This window comes from Macaca mulatta, chromosome 11, assembly GCF_049350105.2.
Source record: "Macaca mulatta isolate MMU2019108-1 chromosome 11, T2T-MMU8v2.0, whole genome shotgun sequence".
Taxonomy (NCBI): Eukaryota; Metazoa; Chordata; class Mammalia; order Primates; family Cercopithecidae; genus Macaca; species Macaca mulatta.
In genome coordinates, this window is record NC_133416.1 from 28,719,263 (window position 1) to 28,743,756 (window position 24,494).

The following is a 24,494-nucleotide window of genomic DNA, read 5'->3' on the forward strand; positions in this document are numbered from 1 at the left end:
GAAAATTCATTGTCTGTCCATAATCAGTGCTGTCCTACAGAAAAGGCTGCAGCACAAGGGTGTAATCATGTGGACTATGTAACATCAGGACTTAACCGCCAGACAGCAGCCAGGGAAAGCTGATCCACATATGATCTCCCCCAAGGAACACAATGGAAATAGCCAAATCTGGACCACTCTAAAACTCCTGTCCCAATTGCTTCTGGTTTGTAAGATAAAATAAACATTAATATACCCACAACTTGATATAAAGAAATATTTTACATATTTAGAGTTATTAGGATTTCAGAACCAGGACAGAAGAGATAATGGAAGTCACTCGGATTCTCATTATGAATGAAGAATCCACATCTGCGGCAATCAAGTCTCTTCTGAAAGTCACAGGCCTACCTAGTGCATCTGGGACCCAGGGCCTTTATATCACAACTTGTTGCCAAGATAGTCAAAAGAAATCCCTGAGTAATTACCTCTTTGAAAAGTTACAGGTATCTCTGCAAATAAACCACCATTGAATCTGGCCATTTTTGAATTTCAGGTTCTGGTGAACTGGTGCTTCTTATGTCATTTGTATTTGGAATGTTTATCAATAAGCTCACAGAATGGCATAAACACTTGAAATCTTTCTTAAGAGTTAGCAATCTCAGTAGAACACCAATTCAGAAGGAAACTTGGAGGGCTGGAATATTATTTCTCCAAGTACTAACCAGGCCCAACTCTGCTTAGCTTCTGAGACCAGAGGAGACAGGGAGCATTCAGGGTGGTATGGACATAGACCAGAATATTATTTCTAAAGCAGAAAATATGTGCTTTATACTGGAACTTTTTCAGATGTCGGAAAAAATGACAAAGCTGATTACATGTGTGAAAAATGCCTCGAGTTCTTCACTTGAAGGAGCCTAAAATGTGTTCTTTGGAAAATGAAATAAACATCCTTTGTTGCTTTCATCATATAACCTAGAATCAGGTAGAGCTTGCCCCTAGCCTCCCGGGGTAAGGATAGAAGTAAACTAGATGACATTTCTTCTTATGTAATTTGGGTTCTGACTCAGAATTAGCTCCTACCACTCCCTTTCACAGTACGTCTGTCCCCATGTCCTCTCTGGGACACTCCAGATGGTATCATACCACACCTCTTTGTGGTAAGATCTGTCCTAAAATCACTTGTAAACTCAAATGGATTCAACAGTTCCAGCAATGCAAATATTTATGGAAGCTCCCAACTTTTGGTTGTGTCAGACAACAATATAGGAAGCCCCTCTGCCTGACCTTTGCCCGATGGTAATAGTCACTATTCAGCTATGTAAAACATGTGGTGACTTGTCTAGGATCTGCCTTCAGTTCTAAACAGGTAACTGTGCAACAGGCCATAGCCGTCTTTATCTCCTCTGTGTCCCTTTCCAGGTGTGGGCGCAGTGTCTGGGACATTATAGGTGCCATGTATTTATTGAACAAATGAAAGTTGACCTTTGCCTAACCTATAAAAGAAACGCTATGTAGAATCAGTGAAGAGTTTGAACACTGAATGGTTTAAGAATGTTTTGAATCCACAAAATAGTATTTAAAGTTAGCCTTATTATTTATTTAGCCAAATATTTTAAGTAGACGTAGGAGATCAAACGTTTGTTGAACAGTAACTGTGAGCCAGACACCATGTTAGGTGCTAGGATAGATGTGATTGTGTTTAATCCACACAGGAATCCTAGTAAAGGGGAGTATTATCCCCATTTACAGAGGAGGAAACAGACTCAGAGGGCTGCGGTAACTTACCTCAGATGCTATTATTTCCAAAACATCTTGATCTCTAAATCCCATGAAAGTAGCAGGCTCCACTAACCTGATATTAAATGACTAATCTCTGAAATCCAAGCGCTGAATCACTTTTGTAAAATTCAGCAATTATTTTTCAGAAATTCCCTTAGATAAAATTAGTCCAAAATCCTATGGACATGCGGTTGCCTGATAACCGTATCTAACCCAAGAGTAGTATTTCAGCTTAATTGCCATCGTAACTAATTACTTACGATATGACACGGGCTATGCTAGCCTATTAAAAACCATTACACAGAAGTCGTGTGGCTTTACAGTATATAGTTCTCATTCCCACAACTTACATTTTGATGGCATCTGTTACTCCCTGGAAGAAAGCCAGAGTTTCTGAGTAAAATGTATCAGTCCTAACAATGTGGACATTATTATTCCAGAAAGCCAACTGAGAATTGAACAAGATCTTACCGTAATGACTAGAACTGGGAAACAAGAATTTTCTTCAGCACAGCAGGAGGAAATCTTTTTATTAAGGTTATGAGAATCAGAGAAGTGAACATCCCTTCATAAGTCTAAAATAAATGACTTAGGATGGGTTACCATTTCAAAAAAGCTTCTATATACTGAACATGTCCAAGTTGTTTTGCTCTAAACATTTGGGTTTGCAGCATAATCTCATACTAAAATGTAATCAATGTCAGATCACATGATATCCACAAACTGACCACACCACCTCTAGGTTCACTGGCTAATGAAAAGTTAACATCCTCTTTCAGAGCCCCACTATGAAAATTGTTTTTCTCCTGGTTCTACTTTTTGCTGAGTAAAATCTGAGTAGTAGACTTTTGACATTATTATCATCATTATTACTAAATAATAGGAAAAGGTCTGTGCTATTTCAAGTATGAGGGCATGCTTTTTCTGAATTTCTCAGTCTATATAGTTTCCTTTGCATAGCCTTATCCAGATCTGTGATTTCAGCTATCAAGTATACTCCAGCAACTTACAAATCTTTGTGATCATTTAAGAAATCTTTATTGAGTATCTAATATATACCAGGCACTTTTCTATTCTCCTGGGATGCCCTAGTGCATAAAATAAAATCTGGCAGCACTTTAGGAGGCCAAGGTCGGCAGATCACTTGAGCTCAGGAGCTCGAAACCAGCCTGGGCAACATGGCAAAACCCCGCCTCGACTAAAAATAGAAAAATTAGCCAGGCATGGTGGCGTGTGCCTGTAGTCCCAGCTACTTGGGGGCACCGAGGCAGGAGGATCACCTAGCCTTGGGAGGTCGAGGCTGCAGTGAGCCAGGATCATGCCTGAGCAACAGGGCAAGAGACTGTCTCCAAAAAGACACTAAAATCTTATCCTTGTGGTAGTTAACTTTTTCTTAGTGGACTATCCATTTTAGATTTCTCATCTGAATTACAGACCCACATACTCAGCTTCTTATTAGAATTCTTAATTTCTAACTTACAGTTGTAGAGGTATCACCTAAAACATCTCGAACATGAAAATGCCTTGAAAATGTCCAAGTCCACATACGCACTTAAGCCCTATAACCCAAACTGAGATGATCACATCTCCTCAACTTATTTCTGTGGAACCCTTTCCCTTTCCCCAGTGCTCAGCTCTCCCTCCTCTGACTCTCTGAGGCCAGGGACCTAAACAGCCTTCCCCTTACCTTCATTAAAACTTCTATCTTAATTTTCTCATGGCCATCATTTCTTTTCAATTTCCAGTGGCATTTCCTTAGCACCAGCTCGCATTATTGTTGCTGGGTAATAAAATCTTTCTACCTGTTTCATTTTTGTTTTTTTCTTCCAGGATGGCCCCCTTGAATCCATTTCTTGTGCTGCTATAGAACATGTCTTCTAAAACGTAAATCTGCTCCTGTCTCTTTGGTTTAATATCTCTGTAGGACTTCCCTTAACTTGGAGGATAAAGTAAACATTTCTTTCTTGCTTTTTGTTTTGTTTTGTTTTTTGTTTTGTTTTGTTTTTTTTTTTTTTTGAGACTGAGTCTCACTTGGTCACCCAGGCATAAGTACAGTAGCTCACCGCAACCTCCACCTCCTGGTCTCAGGCGATTCTCCTGCCTCAGCCTCTTTAGTAGCTGGGAATACAGGTGTGTGTCTCCATGCCCGGCTAATTTTTGTATTTTTAATAGAGACAGGGTTTCACCATGTTGGCCAGATTGGTCTCCAACTCCTGACCTCAGGTGATCCACCTGTCCCGGCCTCCCAAAGTGCTGGGATTACAGGCGTGAGCCACCACGCCCAGCCCAGGATAAAGTAAAAATTTCTAAGCACACAAGGCCCTTTGCAACCTGGCTCCTGGTTACTACTCCTGGTTACTGCCCTCCCAAATGTCCTCACTGTTTTTCCAGACATACCTATCTGCTCTCTCTACGTGTTCCATCCTCATTTACCTGATCAGCCTCAAGCATCCAGGCATGACCTCCATGAAGCCTCCCTTCCCAGGCCCTAGGCTCTGGCAGACTCCACTGCTGCCGTGTGTTATCATCACCCTTTATCTATTTCCTTTATTTTACCAAAGCTTCCCAAGGGAAGTTAGAGAATCTGCCTCGACTCTGTGTCTCTAAACCAAGCCTAGCACCTCGAACACAATGACACTCAATCTGCATTTGTTGAATAAACACATCATTAAAAAATAAAAAATGATTCATTGTCCTGCGTTTTCAAGGCATTTTAGATCACACCTCCACGAATGCAGCTTAGAGATTAAAAATTCTAACTCCTAAAAATACTGGAGAAACAGAAACAGCTTTCTTCCTTCTAAAGGATGTCATTTGGCTTTTGGTTTTGAGGTTTTTCCTACCTGTTCTTCAATACTTGATTTACATTTATTTAGTCTTTGTCAAATTTTACCTGATTATTTACTAGAAGAAGGCATAGCTAAAGGTAAAATCATAGACACTGGTCCCAGGAAAATCTGGATTTGCATCCTGGTTCAAGTACTCATTTACAGGGCACCTGGGATGACTCACATTTTTCTGAGCCTCAATTCACATAAAACGGGTATAAATAAGATAGCATGCTAAGCTGCTAACACATATCATATACTTAATTAGTTTCCTTTCTTGTTCTCACACTTTTCTTTTAAGCTACACACTTTGCCTGGAACATATTCCCCTCCATCCTTCTATCAAAATCCTCCTCATTTTTAGCTCGACTCTCCTCAAAATCTTCTTGGTGAAACTGTCCTTAGTGACTTTGGCCAGAAAGAACCTGTCCTCTGTGCTCCAGTGGCTCTATATCTTATTTATTTTGTTCAGCAATTTATGCTGAGTGCCTACTATGTGCCGGGCATTAATTTAGGCGCTGGGAATACAGAAGAGAACAAAGCAGACGTGTAAATGTCTTCCTGGGGTATATATGGTAATGATAAACAATAAACACACCAATAAATATAAAAACAATTTAAGGTCAGATCAATATAAACGCTAAAGGAAATAAAGGGTGGTGGGCTAGGAAGTAACGGGAATGGGGATGTCAGGGAAGGCACAGACATGCAAAGAGCCAGAGGGCCATGACCGCAAGCAGAAGGCACACGTGGGCCAAGGCTCCCACTAGAGAAAAGCATGGCATGTTTGAGAAAAGAAGAAGCGCCAGTGTGGCTGGACTGTAGTCGGCTAAGGGAAGTGGGATGAAATGAGACTGGTAAGGTGGAATGGGGCCAGACTATATAAGCAGTCTATGAAGGATTCTGGATTTTAATCTAAGTGTCGTGGACAGGTTTTAAGCAGGGGTGCAGTGGTGTGATCTGTCTTAAGGTTTCTCTGGCTGCTGGATGTCTGTACCAGAGTTCAATCTGATTTGCACAATCGTTTCTGGTGAATAAAGCTGTCCTTCTAGTTACAGTGTGGTCCTCAGAGGGCAGGGATATTTTATTCTTATTCTTATCAGTGCCTCATGCATAGTTCTCCGCAGTAAATACTCGTCAAATTAAATTGAAACATCCTGCAGCCTCTTTTTCTTTCTTGCCTGCAATTGTAATAATTGTAATTATAACACTTCTAATCTTCGTAGGAAGTATGCAGTTGCCAACCAGCTCTGAACGAGTTCTTTTTTTTTCTTATTTGAATTCCTCTCAGGCCTTCCTGCCATTGTAGGATTGTCATCTGACTTCCTGTCTCCTAGCCAGGTCTACTCCCTGCCCTGTGGACTGAATTTTTATAGTCCTTCTGTAAAGTGCCATGCGCGCTGCTAAGAAGGCTGGGTACAGCTGGCCTTGCTTGTTCCCAAAGGAATCACAGCTTCTAGCTTTACATACTGTATGGGATCGGATACTAACAGACATTTATCGATCACTTGCATGCACCTGGCACATTATGGGCATGGCATCCCTTTGTGCAAGCTGTGCCACTCTGGGCAAGCTACCACTCCTCTCAGAGCCTCAGTTTCCTCATGTGTACAATGGGGATAATAAGAACAATAGGATTTGCCTCCTAGAATTGTCATGAGGCTTTAAAGGAGATCATGCATATAAAGCACTTAGCACAGCACAGGCACTTATCTAATGTCAGCTGGATAACTAGTCAACATTCACCCATGTCAGTTATATTAGCAGTAGTGTTGTTAGTGGCATGATTAGTGGCTATTATCCATAGGCAATACTTATCCATGTCAGTTATATTAGTTGTAGTGTTGTTAGTGGCATGATTTTATTGAATCCTCATAGCAACTCTGCAAAAAAAGTGCGGTTATACTCAGTACCAATATTTAGCTGGTATGCAAAGATATGGCTGTACTAATTGCCAAAATACTGCAATATCTCCTGATTGTCAACTAAGCCACTTTCATAAGCCCTCCAAATACTCCCTCCCCCTGCAGATTTATTTGCCCTAATCTGCCCCTGGGATCCCCACAACACCTCCTCTGCATGATCCAACAACTGAAGGGTTAATGCCTGGTACAGCCAGAGGCCTCCAGAGTCCTAGCTCAGTTCCATTGCCTTCTATTCTGAGTTCTAACTGGCCCATTATACATATTTTATCAATGGGTACATTGAAGTATGGAGGAGATAAGTAAAGTCACCAATCTTGTAAATGGAAATCCTAAGAAATCAAACTTCAGATTCATATGCTCAGGTTTATTCCTTCGCATGGAACTTCTCCTTAAACACTGATTAGAAAAGCCAACAAAAGCCACTTGTGTTCTGTAACTCTGTGGTCAATCACCCGAACACTAGCAGATCTACAGTTTCTGATCAATTCAGGAAGTAACCTAGAACATCTCAGGTTCAGTGTCTTATCTGCCTTCCCTCGTTCTTATTCTCCATGCCACTTCCACCATGAAAATCATTTAAACACTATTTGGTCCAAATCCTTTTATCCTCACTTCCAGCACCAAAGTCTAACAACCTAAGCACTGGACCGGAATCCTTAAGATGAAGAAGACAGCATTCAGCCACACTGTTAAGTACCTACTACTTCTGTCTCTGTTTCATAAACTAAAAAGAGGAACAGAAAGATGTTAACATCTGTGCAAAAATGAAGTAATTCATGGATCTTACACATGAATATTAAATAGAAAATGAGAATAACATAGGGGACAGATGCCACGGTGACAATAAAAATCCAGAGAGGGGCATTTTAAAAGATCCCTCTTAAATCACAGACACATGTCTGGACTTAAAATGTGGGAAGTGAGGGTGGTATCTCCTTGAATGCTCAAATGTACTTCTTAATTGTGCATTCTGAGCTGCAAAGACCCCCTTGGCTTTCCTTGAAACGTAAACATTTAAAATTAAGTTCTAAAGTCTTTAAGATAGTGTTTAGTTAAAAATTAAGCAGTTACATAATTGGTTTAATGAGATCCAATTACAAAATTAGTGTAAATTAGAAGTAATAGAACAGAACATATAATTTCATAATTATGACACATAACAATAATGCAGAGATTAAGTTGGCCAGTGGTGCTAAAGCAGGAGGGGTGCATATAAATCTTAGAAGACTTGATGGCTTTCATGAGTCCAAATATCTCCCCTCCAACAGTTACTGCTCAAAAATATGTTTTAACTAAACAAGACTGATTTTGATTTCCAGACTCAGAAAACAACATTTGGGAAATTGCTAGTTCTTTCCCTTCCTTATTTGGCTAAAGTAGTGGGTGACTAGATGGGTAGATTTATTTCCTATCTCATTAAAAGAATGACCTTTCTTTTTAAGGTCTTAACAGATCATGGCAAGGAAGAATTCATTCTTCAGGGTGAGTTAAGCTGAAAACCCCACCAGTGTCATCCCCACCCCTCTGCTAGAAGAGCAGGGGAAGGCCTATTCTTGTGGGAGGGAGAGGCTGGGTTGGAGAGACACGATGAGAGAGACCACAGACAGATTAAAGCGCCTACAGCCTCATATTTCAAATCAGCCCTCCAATTTGGGTCAGGGGACATAACCCTTCCTGCTGTATCTTTATCCTTTGGTTTTAAAAGAAGGGACAGATAGCATTTGACTAATGAGAAATTTGTGTTGCAATGTCTCACATCATTTTGGTATCGCTTCCTGTAAATTATGTCCAACTCCCAGAGGGCTAAAAAGAAACCATTCATTTATTAATGTACCTATTATTTTATTTATTCATTCAATAAATGTTTTGAGTTTCCTGGGAGAAGAGGCAATTTCCTATTCATCTTTATACAGCAATCTTTAGCACAGTTGCTAGCATACAGAGACATTCAATGTTTAGTGAATTGCTGTTAATACACATTACAGATATTACCTGCCCTGGTATTGTGCAGAACAAAGACCTTCTCTATACCTGATTATGGCTTTCAGGAAACTTAGTTTTTGGTTAAGACAGACAAGTATTATGTTAACAAAAATATGAGTTAAATAGTCTTCATCGACACTGCCGCAATGTCAGGGTGCAGTTGTTACTCAAGAGAAAAATAAATAGAAGAGTTTACAACTGTGAATCAGTAAAAGGAGGAAATGGTTCCCAAAAAACCCATGGCCATGACATGGGGAGGGTGGCCAGCCAGGTCTCACTAGAAGCCCAGTGCCATCAGGATACTTGTGGAGGCAGCAGCTCTCCAGACACACATGGCTCCTGCTCTTATACACACCTCTGGTTTGGATCCTGCTATTTGTCAAATTAAGTAGTAAATATCCCTTCATATACCTCAGCAAATGAACACTGGTAATCTGAAAATGACCTCAAAATGTTAGAGAAACATCTAAAAGTCTTGGGTATTTTTTTCTAATGATGTCTATTTTTGTTTGTTCCTCCTCAGTTATCATCCTTTCCTTAATGGGAGAAGCAAAGGGGCTTAGTGGTGCTCAAAGGCCATTATCAGTACGGGATGGAAGATTTATCCTTTCATACCTTTTCCTCTAGTTTTCTAAATTTTCTTTTATTATTTTTACTTTCCTGTATGGTCCCTCCTTTTCCCTTCTTACTTTCTGTTCCCAGTAAACACTACCTCAAAATATCATTTATTTTATCAAACATGAGGGTTTACTTGACAAGAAAATACATCCTCAAAACACCTTGATCTAGTCACATTTCCCTGAACAATATCCAAGAAGATGCTCCATGTTAATTCAAATAATCAAACAGTGGCTATTTAAATAGCTTGGTTTAGAATCTGAAGGCACGGTTGGGTGCTGTGGCTCACGCCTGTAATCCCAGCACTTTGGGAGGTTGAAGGAGGCAGATCACTTGAGGTTAGGAGTTTGAGACGAGCCTGGCCAATGTGGTGAAACCCCGTCTCTACTAAAAATACAAAACTTAGCAAGGTGTGGTGGTGCAGGTCTGTAGTCCCAGCTACTTGGGAGGCTAAGGCAGGAGGATCTCTTGAACCTGGGAGGCAGAGGTTGCAGTGAGCCAAGACTGTGCCACTGCACTCCAGCCTGGGCAAAACAGCAAGAATTTGTCACACACACACATACACACACACACACACACACACACACGAATTTGAAGGCAGAGGTAAGAAAGTTTTAAGTTTTGATTAATATTTCAGACCCCTGATCCTATCATTGGATGGATACAAAGACACAAATGTGTTTCCTGCAATTCTAACCCCTAGAAGCAACGTATTACTTTATGTACAATGTATGTTTGATATAGTACGGTATTTGTCCCCTCCAAATTTCATATTAAAATGTCATCAATAGATACAATATTATCTATTATCTGAATTTTACAAATGAAGAAACTGAGGTGCTATGGCTTGGATATGGTTTGTCTCCTCCAAACCTCGTGCTGAAATTTGATCCCTGGTGTTGGAGGTGGGGCTTAGTGGGAGGCTTTTGGGTTATGGGGGCAGATCTTATATGAACGGTTTGGTACCCTCCCTACAGTAATGAATGATTTCTCACTCTATTAGTTCACTCTAGACTTGTTGTTAAAGAGTATGGCACTTCTCTCCCCTCTCTCTCTTGTTCCTTCACTTGCATGTGACACACCTACTCCCACTTCACCTTCTGCCATGAGTCAAAGCTTCCTGAGGCCCCACCAGAAGCTGAGCAGATGCCAGTTTCATGTTTGTACAGCCTGCAGAACTGTGAGCCAAATAAACCTCTTTTCTTTTTTCTTTCTTTTTTTTTAAATTATTATTATTATACTTTAATTTCTAGGGTACATGCACACCATGTGCAGGTTTGTTACATATGTATACATGTGACATGTTGGTGTGCTGCACCCATTAACTCATCATTTACATTACCTATATCTCCTAATGCTATCCCTCCACCCTCCCCCCACCCCACAACAGGCCCTGGAGTGTGATGTTCCCCTTCCTGTGTCCAAGTGATCTCATTGTTCAATTCCCACGTATGAGTGAGAACATGCAGTATTTGGTTTTCTGTTCTTGTGAAAGCAAATAAACCTCTTTTCTTTGTAAATTGCCCAGTCTTGGGTATTCCGTTACAGCAATGCAGAACAGACTGACACAGTGCTTCAATGAATATTAGTACAAATATTCCTTACTGACATGGTAACAAAGTTGAAGCATTTGAGGTGAAAAAATATACAGAGGGAGGAACATTCTTAGAACTTATTCTATTTATTTATTTATTTATTTATTTTTTGAGATAGAGTCTCGCTCTGTTGCCCAGGCTGGAGTGCAGTGGCGCAATCTCGGCTCACTGCAAGCTCGGCCTCCTGGGTTCACACCATTCTCCTGCCTCAGCCTCCCGAGTAGCTGGGACTACATGCGCCCACCCCCATGCCCAGCTAATTTATTATTATTATTATTACTATTTTGTATTTTTAGTAGAGATGGGGTTTCACCGCGTTAGCCAGGATGGTCTTGATCTCCTGACCTCGTGATCCACCCGTCTCAGTCTCCCAAAGTGCTGGGATTACAGGCGTGAGCCACCGTGCCTGGCCTCTATTCTTGTTTTTCCCATTTCCCGGAAAGGTAGGAGGCATTTTCTAAGGGTCCCAAGGTATAAATTAGATTTACATAAACAGTGTAGCAGGATTCAGATGAGTTGTTTTGTGAACTAATATGAGAAAGGACCTTTCACATTTTCCTTTGCATAAATCCATAAGAGTGAAAGCAACATCAATTATAAATTATCAATTTGAAACTTCTTCCAAAGCCCTATTGATAAGCACCTAAATAAACTTGTTAAGTGAACCTATTTTTAAGGAACAAAAATAAGAGTGGCAGGAAAATGTCTGGAAGGTTTCCTACCAAAGTTTGAAGAGTAGTTACCTCAGGAGTAGAGAAATAGAAGAGAAAGAACAGTCTTTGAACTGAACTGTAGATGTGCTTCAACTTTCCGCGTGCTACAAAATCTTCTCTCTCTCTAGGAGGATAGTCAGAAGGCCATCATCTCCACAGAGCTTGGAGTAACAGATTTTCTGAAATGGGTTTTTCAGCTACAGATTTTTAGATCTTTTCCAAAAAGGCTATTTCCATAAATAACCTTCCATGCAAACAACTTTTCATTTCCTTCAGACCTAAGTTAATATCACTCTTCCTTCTCCTGGCCATTAAAATTCAGGAATGGAGCCTGTTCTCTTGGATGTGCACTGCTTGGATGAAAATGAAACATTTCATGTTGGAATAAGCTTGTGAGCTCTCATCCCTCTTGTCATGGCTCTGGAGAAAGCTCTGACAGAAGAGGCTGGGCAGAAACATGGATAAGTACTTGGATACTTAAAAAGTCAAGTACAAGTGCCTGGGAAAATGCTGCTTTTAATGTTAAGGCTAGAGATGGGTCAACATTTTCACAGCAGTCTTCTCTTAAGGTAAAAAGTCACCTGGTGATTTCTACATCATAAAATCCAAAGGCTTTGACCTGTCTCTTCTTTCTGGCCTCTTCGCAGCAATTGATGCTGTTGGACTCTGACACTGAAATCCTCAACTCTTGGCTTTGGACATACGCCTCTTCCTGGCTGTCCTTATGCCTTCTTTATTGTCTCCTTTCTTACTTCTCTGCTTGTCTTTCTTCTTTTTCCTGAATGGGGGATCCCCTGGGTTCTGTCTCAAGTTTTCTCTTCTGTCTTTACACTCTTTCCCTTTCCCCACCATTCTCTAATCTGACGGCTTCCATGGTCATTCTATGTGAACTGTCACAGTGAGAACTGTCATTTACAGATAGAGTCTCTGCACTCTATGAGGCACTTTCTACACATCATCTCACTGAGTGCACAACCCTCCTGTGGGCAATGCAACAGTTCCTCCATTTAGATGAGGAGGCAGAGGCTCAGGCAGGTTTCAAGACTCATCCATGAAATCTAAGACCACCCAGCAGATAAGTGACAGTGCAATGGTTTGATACTCCTGGCTCCAAGGCTCAAGCTGTTGCCCCACCACTGCTCCTCCTACCCATGACTCCTGGCCTCCAGTCTCACCTCAAAATCAACAAGAATTTTTCTCTGACCAACTTCTCTCCCTAACAAAGATGCCTTCTGAAATGACCCACCGCCTTTCTCCCAATGACCAGGCTCACACTGGCTGGCATCTCAGGCTCATCTTGCTCTCTTTGACTTCCCTGGTCCTCACATATCCTCACCCCTAATCTCATCTGCTGCCAAATTCCATCTTTAACTTCTTCTTTCTCCTCTCCAAACCAACCTGCACACTGCTGTCTGCCTTTTTGCCTAGGTCACATTATTCCCTTAGTTATAACCTTTAGAGGTTTCCCTTGTTGATGAAATAACATCCAAATGCCTATCTTTTTTATTCAAAGTTCCAATCTACATTTCCTGTCAGATCTCTCAGAGTTTCCCTATAAGTGGACCACGTGCCAGTGAAACTGGGCAACTCATGATCCCCCGAGTGTCCAAGTGTCTCATGTTTATGCTTTTATTCAGGCTACTCCTTCTTATAGACAGACACTCCCCATCTACAGAAATCCTCCTCTCTCGGGCGTATTGCCACCCCACTCCCGCATCAATTCCTTCCACCTGCTCTCATTGGATGCCACTCTCCATCTTGAAGCCCTCACAGGTTTTCACTTGGACTTCTCTTGCAAAACCTGGCATATTCTATTTTGGGTTTGTTATTCCCCCCTTCCTCTTACCAAGGTCTATGTTCCTTGGCAGAGAGGGAATATATGATACTCTGTAGTGTATATCCAAACATCTATTCATTCAAGACATATAACAGGAGTCTAATAAATATATATTGATTAAACTTACTCAAACTTTGATAAAAGACAGCGATGTGAGGTCAAATATAATGTTTTACATGGTTTTCCCCCCGGCAAGCAGAAACAAAATGTTTTTCACAAATGAGATCAAGAAAGTATAAATGATGACCATGAATATATATCCTTAAAATGATTACCTTTTTCCTCTGATTTAAAAGGAGGAGGAGGCAGAAAGGCAAAAGTGGAGAAGACAAACAATGTTAGGTTTTGTCCATTGTCAAATGAAGAATGAAGAGAAAACAACTTAGAGTAGAATGCAAGTCATTAATAACAAAGCATGAAAATGCTGAAATATAAACATCCAATTTACATGTAGCTCTCTTGTGACATAAATATTGGCAAGTAAGGTAAACTGTGACGATATGAACTTATAATTATTAATATGTTATCCTCCAAAAATATTCTTTGGTTGATCCCTAACTATAGTCTCTTCCTAAGTAGATGATAAGTTTGCTGACACTTCAGCATTGGTGCAAATATTGGTGCTTATTAAGTGTTTTCCTTAGGACCAAGTAGCAAGGAGGATCATGAGTTATCTAAGGCCTCTTTCTCAAATAGTGAACACAATTTTGTTAGATTTTTTTTGGGGGGGGATATCCAATATATAGCTATATTTAATTATAAAAATGCAAACATTTATATCAGATGCAATGATACTCACTGAACGTGTATCTATATACACTGAAGTTGTAACTTTAATTTCCCTTTTGGGCCAATTTGTTTTAATTTTCTATGAGACAGAAGAAACTTCAAATCATGGACAACCACATGATCTTACTGAGGAGTTATAAGCAACTGGATATGGCAAGATCAGTGCAAATTCATCAGCAACATTGGTAAAACAATCCGAAGTATGTGTTGATGGAAAAATCAGTGCTCTCCCATTAGGACTGAACATCATACTATCTCCAAACATAATTCAATTTCTTAAACTCTTGATTTTTGAAATCCAAGGGATTCCTTAAGGTATGAATCTTCTGTTCATATTTAACAATGGGAAAGTTCCAGATTTCAGGAAGTGGGACATCAGCAATGATAATAGGTATGAGGTCAGAAGGTGATGGACATTACTGAGATGGTGCTAGTTATTGCACAGAGAATCCAGGAAATATCATCTGTGCACTGGAGACTCAAATTTGGTTTGAATAACCAAGGAGTCTACTGGGAACCAATGACTTAGTCAGTGTAGATGTTCTTCAGTGATTGACAGGCCTATTTAAATATTAACAAAAAATGAATGCTACAATCTCCATATTTTGGGAGGATGGTAGGGTAGAGAAGATGAAAACCTACAAGATGCAATATAGTCAGAAATTAAAACCTTCTGGTCACTCACCACAATCATTTGAGCCACGTAACTTTCAGGTCCAGTGTATTCTGTTGGGTCTTTAACTTTCACCAGGACTATGAAGTACAAATAATGCCACATATTGTGTTCTGACTTAATGTGCTCCTCAAATGAAACCGTTTTATTATCAAACTTGTCTCTCTCAAGTCCTGCAAAACACAGGCAACATAATATATGTAATTCATCATTTAATCAGTACTTGCTTCTTAGCATAAAAACAAAACATAATAATTATTGTGAAAAAATGCTTTCAGTAAGAGTGTGCCAATTTAAAATGTTATGATTAAAAACAACACAGCACATAAGACCTCCAGAAAAGAGGCCATCGTTTATAGATTTTTTTACCAACTAACATTTATTTTTCCCCATGGATCCTTGGAAATGTGCAGTTCTATAATAGATTAAAAAGTTGCAGATAATTTTAAATATAGCCATATCAAAATTTTCAAATTAAACCGTACCACAAGTCTGAGAAAAAGAGGTAAAAATGATCATGCAAGAAAAGGTATGCTTGCTAATCAGGACAGGAAAAAAAGAAATAACACACACACACACATCATTTTACCCAGGAACTTGGATTAAAAGAGGGAAGGAATTGAGAGAGTCATCCGTTTTCAACCACTTGGAGTCAGTGAAAGGAACACAAAGGAGATGGCTGTCCACATACTGAGGACAATGAGGGATCACACTACGCCAGCCCTCTAGGGTACCATGTTTCAGGCATTTTGGGGAGGGGGTGATATGTTCCATTTCCAAGGCACATTTTCAAGCCTTTGGAAGTACAGTAAAGAAAGTATCTAGATAATAAAATTCTTTTCTCTCAAAGTTAGAGAACAGATGAAAAGAAATGAATAGAGATGAAAAAAAAAAACATCTATGGAAACATGAATTCGAATGCCAAGTGAAGTGGGATGTTGGGATTCAGTTTGGTTTTTAGAGCTCGGATATTGAAGAAGAAACCAGGAAACTGAAATCCAACCCTGGCTATTCTTTCTCTAAGCATTTTTTGTAAGTTCACTCCGGGATGTAGAAAACCTTTTTATTTATTTACTTTTCTGAGACAGAGTCTCACTCTGTTTCCCAGGTTGAAGTGCAGTGGCTCACTGCAGCCTCAACCTCCCAGGTTCAATTGATCCTCCCACCTCCACCTCCTAAGTACCTGGGACTAGAGGCATGCACCACCATGCCTGGCTAATTTTTGTTTGTTTGTTTGTTTGTTTGTTTTTGTAGACATGGGGCTTGACAATGTTGCCCAGCCTGAAGACCCTTTTTAAATAATAAGATATAAAGCACAATAAGTAAAAAATCTGTCCCCAGTGAAGGGGTGACTTTTTATTTACATTATTGGATATCTGTATGGAAAATACCATAAAATTCTGCTGGCTAATGGCTAGGCCTCATCTTATTTGACCTATCATCAACTCAGCATGCCCAAATAAACTCCAATTCTCTTCGCTAAACCTGCTTCAACCACAGTCCTCCCATTTTATTCGATGGCAGCTCTGTTCTAGTTGTTCAAGCCAAAAGCCTAGACGTCATTCTTGAATCCTCTCTGCCTCTCACACACCACATCCAATCCATGTTGAAATGCTTTTGGCTCTACCTGCAAAATATATCCAGAATCTGACCACTTCTCATCCGCTCTGCTGCTACACTCTAGTCTGAGCCATTGTCATCCCTCATGTGTATTACTGCAGTAGACTCCCAGGCCTCCCTGTTTCCATCTTTACTCTCCACAGCCCATTCTCAACACAGCAGCCAGAGTGATCCTTTAAAAACCTAAGAGAAATAGTGTCTCCCTTCTGTTGCAAACCCAACAATGGCTCCCCCACCCCCTTGAAGACAAAGGTCAAAGTCCTTACAAGTGCCTACAAGTAGAGTTGCTAGATAAGCTACAGCATGGTCAGTTATGTTTGAATTTCAGATAACAATAAATAATTCTTTAGTATGAGTCCCATGCAATATGTATTTGCTAAATCCTATGTGACTTGGCCTCATAGCCACACTAACCTTACCTCTTACTATTCTCTCCCTTGCTACCTCCCATGCAACCATACTGGCCTCTTTGCTTTGTTTTAAACACAGGGCCTTTGGACTTCAGGACCTTTGGAATGGTTGTTTCCTCTGATCACAAAACTCTTCTCACTGACATCTCTTTAACTAACTCATTCACCTACAAGTTTTTGCTGAAATCCCACCATCTCAATGTGGTTTAACTTGATCACCCTGTTTAACAACACAACCAATCCCTTCCTTTCTGCTGACCTTCTTGATCACCTTTTCTCTTTTCCTCTCTTTTTCTTATAGGGCTTACTACCTCCTTATAGGCTGAATATAGCCATATCAAAGTTGTTAAATTAAACTGGATTACATCTCTAAGATAAGGAGGTAAAATGACTGTGTAAGAAAAAGCCTGTCTGATAATCAGCAAAGAAAAAAGAAATGTTATTTCATCTAGCAACTTGGATAAAAATTTATTATGTTTATTAAGTATTGTGTTTGTCCTCTCACTAGAGTATAAGAGCCACCTGGGCAGATATATTTGTTTCTTTTCTTCACCAATGGTCCCAATAGCTCAGAATGATATTTGGTACATAGTTGGCACTCAATTAAATACTGATTGATTGAATTAAGAATGTTCTACTACTAAAATATTGTTCCACTAGAATGGCTATAACCAAAACCAGATAATAATAAGTGATGGTGAAGATGTGGAGAAATTAGAATCCTCATACACTGCTAACAGAAATGTAAAATAGTGCAGCTGCTACTTTGGAAAACAGTTTGGCAATTCCTCAAAGGGTTAAATAGAGTTACCATATAACTAAGCATACTCCACTCCTGGGTATATATTCAAGAGAACTGAAAATGTATGTTCACATAAAAACTTGTACATGAATGTTCATAGCAGCATTATTCATAATAACCAAAAATGGAAACAACCCCAATGTCCATTAATTGATGAAAGGATAAAATATGGTATATCCATTGACAGGATAATTTTTTACAATAAAAAGGAATGAGGCACCTATACCTGCTACAACATGAACCTTTAAAACATCCTACTAAGTGAAAGAAGCTAGTTGCGAAAGTCCACATATTATGGTTCCATTTAAATAAAATGTCCAATATAGGCAAATTCACAGAGGCAAAAAGTAGATCGGTGGATGGCTGGGGGGAGGTGGAGATGGAAGGTTAGGGATCAGATGATGGCTAAAGGGTATGGGGTTTCTTTCTGGGACAATGAAAATGTTCTAAAATCAATTATGGTGATGGATGCACAACTCTGAATATACTAAAAACCACTGAATTGTACATATTAAATGGATGAATTATATGGTGTGTGAATGATATCTCAATAGAGCTATTAATAACAAACACAAAACACTAAAAACAAACAAAAGAGAGAAAAACAAACCAAACAAAAGAGAGAAAATGTTAAAGTAATTTCCCCAGAATTCAATTCAAACATCTACCAGTTGCAAGGTAATGAGGCTATAAAAATAAGGTTCTTACTATCAATTAATCTGTAATACAGTAGAGGAAACAGACAATTCGTGTTATATTCTGAAGAGGTATAAACTGCCAAGGGAGCATAAAGAAGGACAAAATGAATTCTGATGAGGGTCATTTTAAAAGGTTTCCAAGAGGTATAAAGCTTGAAAAATCCAGCCTCAGTACATGATTATGGTAAGTGGAGAAGAGGCAGATGGTAATAAAAGGTACTTGATTTTTATTGTGCACCTATTGATGCTGACAACTATAAAGATGTTTAAATATGCTATTATAATTACAGTAATCCAATCTGACCTTTTAGCATGTGAGGAAATAGATTCAGAATGATTCAATAAATTGCTCAAGTTAATACCCCTATTTAGCAGAAGAGTCGGTCAGTATTTAAATACAAATATTTCTGACTCTAAAGCCCATGTTCTTTTGCCATCTGGGCAGGAGAAATGGCATGGAAAAACCAGAGATGAAAGTACATGACCTGTTTGGGGAATGTCAGTTACTCTGGTGTGGCAGAAAGGGAACATTTGGAGATGCAGACGAAATGGTACATCTGGCAGAAACAATGGCAAGCTTTAAACTCAAAGCTAAGGCATCTGTATTTTATTCTGAAAGCTGCTTCTTCCTCTTCCTCCCCTTCCTCTTCTTCCTCTGCTTCTTCCTACTCTTCCTCCTCCTCTTCCTCTTCTTCTTCTTCTCCTTCTCCTTCTTGTTCTTTGACAGTCTTGCTCTGTCACCCAGGCTGGAGTGCAGTGGTGCAATCTCAGCTCACTGCAACCTCCGCCTTCCAGGTTCAAGCGATTCTCCTGCCTCAGCCTCCTGAGTAGCTGGGGTTACAGGAATGCGCCACCATGCCCAACTAATTTTCGTATTTTTACTAGAGATGGGGTTTCACCATGTTGGCCAGGCTGGTCTTAAACTCCTGACTTCAGGTTATATGTTTGCCTCAGCCTCCCAAAGTTGCTGAGACTACAGGCATGAGCCACCGTACCCAGGCTATTCTGAAAACTTCTGAGGAGAAACTAGTGTATTCAGAGATATACTTCAAGTCATTCCTGTGGCAGGATTCAGGGGAAGATTGGGATAAGAGACTGAGGATGCAAGACCCAGGCACCAGGGCAGTGGAGGGGGAAATGTAAAAGAGGGAAACTGGTTGTTCTTCATCTTCATAAGTTCTTGCTCTCTAAGCTTCATCATCCATTCTGCGGTTTTAGCATCATCTTGCTAATGTTTTCTCAATACTTATCCCCAGTATTGATCTTTCTTCTCAACTTCCATTCCTATTCCAGCTGCCAGCTGGATATATCCACCTGGATAGCTTGTGGGGGATGTCAAACTTAGCTCATCAAAAATTTGTTTCTTGAGCCCTCTTCTTCGCCTCTGTTAATGAAGTCCCCATTGACCAGAGAACTTAAAGTCATTCTTAGACTCAGGCACTGACATTCCACTCAGCACAGTTCTTGTAGAATGTTGCCTTTCTCATCATTTGCCAAATACACCAAGACACCTTCATCTACTCTCTTTTCTGCCTTTCAAGTATTCCTTCTTCAAGACTCAGCTCCCCCACTTCCACCACCGACTCCCACAGACACAACCAGCTGTTTGATCTTCTGGGCCCACAACACTTCACTATGAAAATGTGTCTGTTTCTATCTTAGCCTCTACCATTTTACTGTCTGACTCATTTTTGCATTACCAGCACCTGGCAGAATGTCTGGAGAACAGTAGGCACACAACTAAATTTGACAGAATAATTAAATAAATGAATAAGAGAGACTGAAGAGGCATTTTGGAATGAAAACTTGAAAGGACTTGATGCCCAATCAGAGGTATAGATTGAGGAAGAAGGAGAAATCAATAATGACTCTGAATTTTCTGACTTGAATGACTTGAGTTTATGATAATATCGGCACAGCAAGATACCCTATCCTTAGAATAGGAATTTATTTTTATTTATTTATTTATTTATTTATTTGAGACAGAGTCTCGCTCAGTCATCCAGGCTGGAGTGCAGTGGCGCAATCTTGGCTCACTGCAAGCTCCACCTCCCAGGTTCAGGCCATTCTCCTGCCTCAGCCTCCTGAGTAGCTGGGACTACAGGCACCTGCCACCACACCCGGTTATTTTTTTTTGTATTTTTAGTAGAGACGGGGTTTCACCATGTTAGCCAGGATGGTCTCGATCTCCTGACCTCGTGATCTGCCCACCTCGGCCTCCCAAAGTGCTGGGATTACAGGCGTGAGCCACCGCGCCTGGCCTCAGAATAGGAATTCTGACTTGTCATCAAATCCTTTCTCCGTGCTGTTGTTTTGTCACACCTGGTCTTTTGACATCTCTTTCTTACTGGATTTTCAGCCTCTAGTAACTCAACGTTCATAATTAATATGGATGCAAGAGCTAATCTGTGTCTCTGCTTCCTGCTCAGCTCTGTCATCTGCTAATCATCGCCCTCCCACGGCCACCTTCTGGATCACTGGCTATTGTTTTTCTGAGTCAGGCTTCACTTTCAAACATCTGGACATTGTCTTCAAGGCTGGGAAAGTTCCAACTAGTCCACTGCCTGTCACAGAATCTACATCCTCTTGTCCTACTCTGGGTGTCCCTTGGCACACACCAGGAGCCAGTTCTCTCCTACTGTGGAGATTCTCTCCTTTGTTATTTGGTACTATGTCCTTCTTTGGATCACAACTTCACATCCAACTTTACCAAGAACCATTTCTAGACCAGTCACTATTTTACAGCCTACTAGCACAACCCCCAAATATACCAACCATTTAAATCATTCTTGTTAACTAAGTTCTCCTAACATATATGAGATGAATTATATCATTTGTGTGGTTGGAGCTTCTAGGAATGAATGAATATACATTATCATATATATCAGATATACACTATCATAATGCTTCTTATGTGTTTCTGATGAAGGTCCTTTAAGGGAAGAGAGCAGAAAATGTATATGTTTCTTTTACTGAGGTCCCAGAAAGTAGCAGCTAAAAGTACCTGAAGCCAATTATCCATTTTTTAAAAAGTTTCTATTTTATTTTAAATATTCACACTGAATTTGCTCTATTTTACGATAATCTGTTTGTTCTAGTATAAAAATACTATTTAAGATTACACTTAGGTTAAATTACCTAAGTGTTCCCTCAGATTTTTGAATAAATGTGAAGCTTCTAGAAAACAGACAATATTGATCTTACATCTCTTTGAGCATCCTGCGATGTCACCCTATATTCCTGTGGGCAGCACTCCACAGAAACAATACCCTGCATGTAACAAAATCTGGAGCAACCTGGAATCAGCACACCTGCTGTCTGCAGTACATACGATCTCAGTATTTTATCTTCCTTTCGTAGATTATAAGCCAGACAAGTATAGAGACAGTATCAGCCTGAGGCTGACTTATTGGATAGTCATTCATTAAGCAAATATTTACGGATCTTCACCAATACACATTATAAAAGTGAAAAAAAATGGGTAAGACATGGATCTGGTTCTCTTAAAGAAGAGAAATTAACATGTGTTGAGGGCAGACCTTCAGTTAAGCCTCCTGCTAGAGATTTTGATATACATGATCTCATTTATACTTACCACAACACCAAACCGTGGCATTATATTCTTCATTTTCCAGGTGAGGAAACAGTAGCTCAGGATGATTAGAAATTTGGCCAAGATCACATAGCTAGGATGCAGAACCAGTGTAGACCTATGACTACTTGACTATAAAGTTCATGCATTTTCTTTGATGTGAGAATGCATGGCATCCAGCAGAGGTGATCAGACAACAGAAATATGTACAGTGCCATATCACTAAGTGCGATGTGAGGAATATAGGGGCAGATGTGTGAGATCAGAGAAGACTTCTAGAACAATGGCATTAGAGCTGTGTCTCAGAGCGTAGGAATTGGGGCATTCCGAATGAAATTGTTCTCCCACAACTAAGAATACATGGAGAGTCTAGGAAGTTAAAGGTAAGTAATGTAGTTGCCCTGGAACTTGAGCTATAAATGGGAGAATGGTGGGGGAGAAGGTAGGCAAAAAAAGAAGGGGCCAGATTGTGGGGTAGCTTAGATGCCAGGAAAATTAGAGTTTCAGAGTTATAGACTGTGCAATGTTATTGATGGCTTTTTGAGTAGGGAAATGAATAATTCAAACTGGAAAAATTAGTCTGGCAACACTGAGCCGGCCATTTGGGGTTGTGAGCCAGGGTTAGCCTGAAAAACTAAGATGTGGCTGTGGGAATGTGTGGAAGGATGTGGGTGAGATTGTGAAAGTGGATTCATTAGCACATGGTAGCTAGGGCACCTGGAAGAGAAAAAAGGAGATGCTAAACATGATGGTGTGGTTCCCTCAGATAACTGAAGGCACTGTGGGATATTATTAATAGCTATATGCACGTCAGGATAAAGAGCTAGGCTTGAGGGGGGAGACGGAAAGGGATGATGCACTGGCTTCAGACATGGCCGGTTTGGCTGCCAGGAAGACATGCCTGTCTAACTGTCCAGTGAGCGACTGAAAACAGAGGGGAAAGCCTGGGGAAAAGGTTGGAGCTGAGCGTGCATACTTGGCAATAATCTGCATAAAAGTGATGTCAAAGAGGGACAGAGAGAAGAGACAAGGAGTCAAGGGCAAAATCAAAACCTCCTATTATGGGGTTTTGAGAGAAGGAATAGGACCCTGTGACCAAGAAAAAGCAAGCAGAGGAAGAAGAAAAGGTCAGCGGGAAGTTAACAGTGAGATTCAAGAACACTTCAGTTTGTTGACGACAGTTATTATGATGTTTAAAGGAATTTATAGGTGACTGGCTTTTTAATAACTGTGAAAGCCAAAGAGAATTCTGACTGTGAAGGGAAAGCTTAGAGGAGCAGGAATCATGGGTAAGCAATGGGCTTAGGTTGCTGTTCATGTTTTTCGTTAAAACATAGGAGACAATATCATGTCTTAGAATGAGGCTTCCAGCCTCTGGTCCATTCTTCCAAAGAGCATCTCTCTCAGAGGTAGTGTACCAACATGATGATGATCACGACCATGAAGAAAAGGGCATAGAGGAAGAAGCAGTGCAAAAGAAAGACCATGAGATACACCGAGAAGTTTCCGAGGGCAGCGTCATTCTCCTGTATGGGACTCACTCTTCTAAACAACAGCTTGGCCCCATAACGCTATACCCTTCCACCAGGATCTGTCCTTAGGCTTGGTTATACTTGAATGAGAACCTGTCACTTTGTCATTTTAGAATAGGATAACTGAATGGACTTTTGAGTTAGGTAGTCCTCTGTTCAAATCTTGGCTCTTCTGCTTACTAACTGGATGTTGATGGGAGCCAAGTCTCTGTTCCTATGTTTGTAAAGGGGTGGTAATATACATCATACATAGTATCAAAATAAATACCTAAGTAAAAAGCCAGAAATGTAGTAAGTATTCAATAAATAATCATTTAAAAAAATGTTTATGATGAGGCTGAAAGGGGACAGAGCTCCAGGTGAGGTGACCCAAGGGAAGAGAGGATCATCCTTGGAAAGGCTGAGAAGAGAAGAAAGGAGACACACATACATCTATTGTGAAGAAATGGAGGTGGTGATAGTTGTCACATAAAGAAGAGAAAAATAGAAAAAAATACAGGGTATGGGTTATTTTTCTATAAAGGTAGGAGGAGGTATATTTATCTTCCAAGGTTGAAGGAGTGTCCTCTCAGCCTCTTCCCCAAACCCCCGAATTGTATGACATCTTCCTTGATTACATCTCAATTTTGCTTTCCCCATCTAATTGAGACATTAAACAGAAGACTCTTGGATCACTCTCAGTTTCCTTCTAGCAAATCTCTACTCAGCACTGCACAATCCACTCTACCTGAATTCACCAAAGCCTCCTAAATAAGAAATCAGAAGGCTTTTTCAGACCATGTTACTGGCTTTCTCTGCTTGGAGAGAGTTGATAATGAATTCATTTCTTTCCAAATTGTTTTCTCCCCTCTCTTCCACAGGCCACCCCTTCCTGGCTCTCCTCACAGTATTCTGACTTGGTACTCTGAGTTGTTGGTGTGTGCTCCTCTTTCTCTTCTAACTCTTCAAAGCTGGGGCTTTCCACTTGTAGTCTCTCTGCTTCTCGTCTCACTTGGACACCCTCCTCCACACTCCAGATTTCACTATCACATATAGGCTGAGGATTCCCCAGTTAAGTCTCCAGTGAAGACTCAATCTCTGAGGCTCAGACTCATGAACTGACCTGTGCTGTATCCCTC

At 40.3% G+C, this 24,494-nt stretch overlaps 1 protein-coding gene across 1 annotated transcript in view; it reads right to left on the bottom strand.

The window, feature by feature from the left end:
- ITPR2 (inositol 1,4,5-trisphosphate receptor type 2) overlaps positions 1-24,494 on the bottom strand; it is a 495,598-nt gene that overhangs the window by 33,344 nt on the left and 437,760 nt on the right. Inside the window, exon 55 of the mRNA XM_028829349.2 lies at positions 14,735-14,895. Within this exon, the coding sequence (XP_028685182.1) occupies positions 14,735-14,895 (161 nt within the window). The remainder of the gene's footprint in view (positions 1-14,734; positions 14,896-24,494) is intronic.